The sequence below is a fragment of the Notolabrus celidotus genome, chromosome 9 (genome assembly GCF_009762535.1).
Source record: "Notolabrus celidotus isolate fNotCel1 chromosome 9, fNotCel1.pri, whole genome shotgun sequence".
In the NCBI taxonomy this organism is placed as follows: Eukaryota; Metazoa; Chordata; class Actinopteri; order Labriformes; family Labridae; genus Notolabrus; species Notolabrus celidotus.
The window spans coordinates 21,705,856-21,711,916 of record NC_048280.1 but is presented as its reverse complement, the minus strand read 5'-3'; the positions used below and the strand labels follow the sequence as shown (position 1 = coordinate 21,711,916).

The following is a 6,061-nucleotide window of genomic DNA, read 5'->3' as shown; positions in this document are numbered from 1 at the left end:
TGGATCTTTTCACACCATTCAATGTCACATAAATTGATTTCCTCATACACCTTCTATCTTCATGTCATTCTTTCCTATTTGTTTTCACGATGACAGTGTTTCCTCCGTTGTGAAATCTTCCAGTCAGTAAGTTTCAAATCCCATCGTGACCGCCTGCTCGCTGTATTGTATGAACAAAACCATTTCACCTGCCGAAACCCGGGATCGAACCAGGGACCTTTAGATCTTCAGTCTAACGCTCTCCCAACTGAGCTATTTCGGCATGTGCCGACATCAGTGAAAATTACGCCTCTATAAAAGAAAGCGTAATATATGTAATATATGTTAAGTAATAATGCATCAAATAAGTCTGTATTGAAAAAGAGGTCACGCTAAAAGGGACGCTTGGGATGAGAAGCATAAAAATGAAATTATCAAATATGTCCCTTCCATTTCAAGGTCTACTGTGAACTTCAGCTGAAAATAGTTTTAACCTTGTTAAACTGCTACTGAGATTATTACAGCAATTTTTACCATGTAAGCTCCTGCGTTTTGCATGTTTTCTTTAACGTCTACTGGAAACTACCTAACAGTCTTGTGCTGTACCTGAATGAGATATGAAAAGTCACACTGGCCCGTACGGGGATCGAACCCGCGACCTTGGCGTTATTAGCACCACGCTCTAACCAGCTGAGCTAACCGGCCGCTTCCTGTCTGAATCGTGACGTCATCAAGATTCTCAATAGGACCCACAGAAATGAAAGTAAAACACTTTAGTAAGCTGAAAGCGAAAACGACTGTTCGCAGACGGTAGGTCTTACATTTGTCACCTGTACACCTGTAATGTAACATTTTTAGTTAAACAGACATAGAATAAGAGAGTGGAATGACATATACTTTGAATTACGTTTGTTTTCTACAGAAGTAATTGTGTTCTGAGATTAAGGTCCAAAGCTCTGGTTGTATTCATTAGCGAGGCCTCAACGTAGAAAATGCCCTCTGTGACACAAGTTTGTGTTTCTTTTTGTGCTTGTATTTCCTGTCTGTATTAGCCATGACTCATCCCTGTGTCTTCCATGTGTTTTTTTTTTTATTGTGATTCATGCCTTTGTTACATTTTTGCATTCTTGTGGTTCTTGTGTATTTACTTTCTTTATTTTGTAGTTGCCTTGTGTGTCTGTCTTTCTTCCAGGTTTAGTGTTGTTCAGTCAGTCTTACTTGTTCTTGCCTTTGTCAGACAACAACATACAAAAAACCTACAAACAGGGATTGAAATTAGACTTTAAAAGGTTTCAGTAAATTAATTGAGGAGCAATAAAACTAACCAACAATTCTGTTCATAGTGAAGATGAATATGGGATACAAATGGCAGTATAATCCACAAAATGGATGGAGAGCTGAAAACTGGCTGCTCTGATGAACCCCTATTTAATTAGTCATAACTTGTTTTACTATTAGGAGTAATGGGAATGTATTATTTTATTCTTACACAGGGGACACTTAAAGAAAGAGTGCCCTTGTGTCTCTCTCTAACTAAAGTACATTTGAATGTCTCAGTTAGATTAAAAACACACACTCACTCCTCCTGAAAGGGTTCTAACAAGATGCCACTATTCTGATTTTATTTTCACAGGTAGGACTTGATAAACATCCTCCTCAATCTACATTCCCTGAGGATGTCAGTGCAGTTCTCTGGCTGGGAGGTGGTGGATGATGGGGCCTGTTTTTCTGGTGTGGAGCTTGGACAATCCCAGACACCCCAAAATCGCGGTGTCTACACTATGTACCATGGCACCACTATTGCCAGTGCACGGGTCATCATTACCAGCGGTTTTAAACAGTCAGCAGGTGGCACACTGGGACAAGGCGTGTATGTCAGTCGTGATATAAAAAAGGCTTCCAACTATCCATTGTCCTGCATGAGTACAAACCGGGTTATCCTGAAGTTGCGTGTGCGTGTTGGCCGGGTCAAACGCATTGACCAGATCAACCATCCCATGCAGATTACCTGGAATGCACATGGCTATGACACCGCCTGGTTGCCCCCCAAATGTGGTCTTAGTGGCTTAGAAGAGGATTGTGTGTTTGACCCCAAACGAGTGCAGGTGATAGGAATTGCGACGGCGCCTGACAACACCATAGAGAGTGAACTGAAACAGCTTCTATCAAAATCATCCAAAAGCCACGCAGGTAGAGGAGCAGGAAGAGGGGGAGGGGGTGATGGTGCTGCAAAAGTGTGTTCACTGTGTAAGAGGAAGACCCAGCAGGGCTCTCCACACATCACACAGCAGTGCTGGGAGTGTGGTCAAAACATCTGCATCCTCATGTCCAAGCACCTCTGTCCTGCCAAACAAGGAAGACAGTAGCTTGAAAAACAGGGTGAAGTTGTGAAGCACTACCTGTACTTTGTAGCACAGCAACTGTAAACTCAACTTATAATTATACTTTAATAATATGACTCACAGAGTCAATCTTTTTCATTCAGTTATAACTAAAAGTTGTCTAACATGGTCAGTCCCCCAAATTTACATACAAGCCTTTTTATGACATCATGATTTATGATGAAGCAACCATTGTTTGTACTTCACTGTTCCAGTTTCATCAGAAACTGAAAATAAATACAATGGCTATGTGAAAGGATATTGTTACATATTTCAAGAAGAAAACAACATATTTCAGAAACAATTTGCTACCGACCACAGCAAACATTATAATCCAACCACTTCTTAGCTCACCACACTATCTCATGTGTTAGTCTACTTCAAACAGTAGGAAATACATACATTTATACTTTGCCAAAAAAGTGGTATAATGCCAATTGTTTTCTGACAGAGTTAATCAGTGTTCTTCTTACCATATTGTTTCTCTAAATTTGTCATCTGTTGTCTTTAACTTTTACTGTTGTCACAGTAAACAGATGTCATTTTCCCTGCACTCAAAAATGTTGTATACTTGAATCTAAATGTAAGATTTCACATCTGCTTTGAATAAAAATGTGTTTGCAACAATTCTTGCTTCAACTAGTTACCCAGTGTGTTGTGTTGTTTTTCATTCACATGTTCTGAGTAGTACCATGTTGAAAAAACTATGTATTATTTCTTACTTCTACTGCATTGGGCCTCCTGTTAAACTAGATCAGATCATGCAATCTAAATCACAAACTACATGTCAAGCAATCCCACATTTTCCTTCTCTGACAGTGACAGTAGTTATCTATGCTGCGTAAACTTTGAGGCCTACATGTTATGTATCCTTAACTATGTAACTGAATTATGTAGCTAATAAATGTCATTGCTGTATCATCAGAACTGTTACAGTTCGACCTGAGTGTTTTGATTAAAGACTTCAGATGCAATTGTCCTTCAGAAATACCCACAGCTTCATAATTTAACAGAACATTTGACAGACGTTAGGATAATGAGGGGTGGAATTTAATATTCATTTGGCAGGCTCCAAAATGCTATGCAGAAAATGAGAGAATGTGTTCATTTTCAAAGTTGTATTCTTAACCAAACAGGCAGTACAGAGATACATTAGATCTCAAGTGTTTCACAGTGAGACAGACCTGCTGGCAGAGTAAAGGCTGTGTCTTGTCAGGCTGGTACAAAAATAGAGTATTCTACATTAAGATTGGGTATTCACAAGTTATGAAGGCTTTGTGTGGACTCTGGAGGAGCTGCCTTGTTATTAAATCAATCCTTTAATCTCATCAAACTACACAAGTCTGATCCTGGTAAGGGTCTTCAGCAGTACAGCTCAACAAAGTTACATTTTCTAACTGAAATAAATGTGCACTGGATTCGGTTAACTGGTCCTTTCCAGGTGGTTCATTCCACCTTTACTGTCTCATTTGGCAGCAGGTACAAAGTCAAATGCAGCATGTTATGACCCTGGCCCAAGGGAAGCAACATAGAGGGGTCAAGATAACTTTTAAGTCTACAAACAATTATTTATTACAGAAAATAATGTAAACCAAAGAACAAAAGAGGAGCAGTGGTGGCTGCTGCTATGCTGCTGATCCTGGCTGTGACAGAGAGAGAGAGAGAGAGAGAGAGAGAGAGAGAGAGAGGGACTTGGTAGAGGGTTTTGTAGCCAGCCCACAGGTGCCAAGGATCAGGAGCTGAAAAGGTGTGGAGGTTAAAGATGCCTCAAGGGAAATAAGAGACAGCAATCAGTTTTGCACATAACAAGTAACCTTGAAAAAGTTTTTACACTCATGCGGCTTTGATAACTCGTTAATGAAAAATGTCCCTGTATATTATCAGGAGGACAGGACTATACCGGACAGAGCATGACACAGCTACTGGTACAGGCTCCTGTGATATTAGGCACTGACTACTGAAACTCCTTATTTGCAGGTTTCCCTGAATGCATCTGAGAACAACAACTCCATACTTGGTAGTTTGGTGCGAAAAGATGATGATGAGGAGAGTGGCACTAACAATGATGAGACTGAGGTTTCGTGAAGATTATGTTTATGGTATTGCTGATGCTTTGGTGGTGATGATATAAACTCATTTAATATATGTATATATATGTGTTTTCCATCCCGTCTAGATCCTTGCTTGTGTTTGACTATTTCTCAGATGAACATTGCTTTGGAAAAAGGGCGTCTGCTACATGATCAATTGTAAGAGAAGGTGCTAAAAGAAAGACCCAGCAGAGCACACATCACACAGCAGTGCTGGGAGTGTGGCCAAATAATTTGCATCCTCATTTCAAAGCATTTCGGTCCTACCATAGAGGGGAAATTAAACCTTTAAAACAGGGCAAAGTTGTGAAGGCTATACAGACAACACTTTGAGCACAAAGAAAACTAAAATGAATTCTGTAAACTCTTACAGGGTTTTTTTTCGATTGCTTAAACAAGATTTTGAAAACAGGGCTCATTTTGTCAGAACACTACACACAATTCACACAACCACACACACACAAGTAGCAGAGCACCTCAGATCCTTTGCAAAATGAAACCCTCTTGTAAAAACTATATACTAATTTAACAAAACCATATTTTGTTACCATATGAAACACACGTTTCATACAACTTAACTCTGTTTGAACCAGTTACACACTGCTGCAGCTAACCTTAAATACTTTTAGCAATTCTACTTCTCAGTGATTAGAGTACTGTAAGAGTAGTGCACAGAGAAAGTGCAAATATAGGCTACAATTAAACACTACGCAAGACCAGTGCTGCAGACTGATGAAAATATCATTTATTTCTCTCTATATACTCAGCTCAGTCAACATGTCAACATGGAGAATCACAACAAAACTTTTCATGCTACTACATTAGTGTGCATAACACTGAATGCTCAGGAAATATCAGACAAACATCAAATACTGGATCAAGAACATGTTACAATTATAGTGAAAAGGGAGAAAAAAAATTAAAATATAGTACAGAAAATACTACATATTATCTCTTTGCTTAGCTGGATCTGGCTAGAGAATTGTCACCTGCTGCATTTTTATATGTGCTTAAACCTGATAGGTGTTTCTACAATTAAGCAATCACATCTTTGTGCCCCTGCTGGCTGTGTTTAACCAATTGGTTCATGGGTGCGGTAATGTGACAGTCAGTGCTTTGGAATTGCACGCAAGTGACATCATGATATACTTCCGTGTCTAATGTATAAAAGTGTGTTTAGTGTTTTGCAAATCCCTGTGTGTATTGTTTTGCAAAAAGTGTGAGGTTGATATTGTGCTTATAGTGGTGCAAATCTGGGCAGATGTTTTGCTCCTTGAGTACAAGGTTTTGATAATTGTGTAATACTTTTGATTTTAGTGTTTATGCAGTCAAAAGAAACTGTAATCATACTTTAATAAGACTCACAGAGAAAATCTTTCCCATACAGCTATAACTAAAAGTAGCCATACATAGCCAATTCTTCAAATGTATATAAAAGCCACTTTTCCACTACATCTTGAAGATTGAATCAAGGCACAATAACAAAACACGCTTTGGCCAGTACGGGGATCGAACCCGCGACCTTGGCGTTATTAGCACCACGCTCTAACCAGCTGAGCTAACCGGCCAATAATTTCTATTTCTGACGTCATCATAAAACGAAATGAAACT

General features: G+C 39.2%; 1 protein-coding gene and 3 non-coding genes across 4 annotated transcripts; 1 reads left to right on the top strand and 3 right to left on the bottom strand.

The window, feature by feature from the left end:
* Positions 1–189: 189 nt before the first annotated feature.
* On the bottom strand, positions 190–262 carry trnaf-gaa. Its single transcript has one exon. It is a non-coding gene; the product is annotated as a tRNA-Phe (tRNA).
* A 348-nt stretch (positions 263–610) lies between these two features.
* trnai-aau lies at positions 611–684 on the bottom strand. The gene has a single exon. It is a non-coding gene; the product is annotated as a tRNA-Ile (tRNA).
* Positions 656–3,006, top strand: LOC117818605. Its single transcript, XM_034691556.1, has 2 exons — positions 656–789; positions 1,613–3,006. Exon 2 carries the CDS (start codon positions 1,656–1,658, stop codon positions 2,343–2,345), a length of 690 nt encoding a protein of 229 aa, XP_034547447.1. The 5' UTR covers positions 656–789; positions 1,613–1,655; the 3' UTR covers positions 2,346–3,006.
* A 2,938-nt stretch (positions 3,007–5,944) lies between these two features.
* On the bottom strand, positions 5,945–6,018 carry trnai-aau. Its single transcript has one exon. It is a non-coding gene; the product is annotated as a tRNA-Ile (tRNA).
* Between the last annotated feature and the right edge of the window lie 43 nt (positions 6,019–6,061).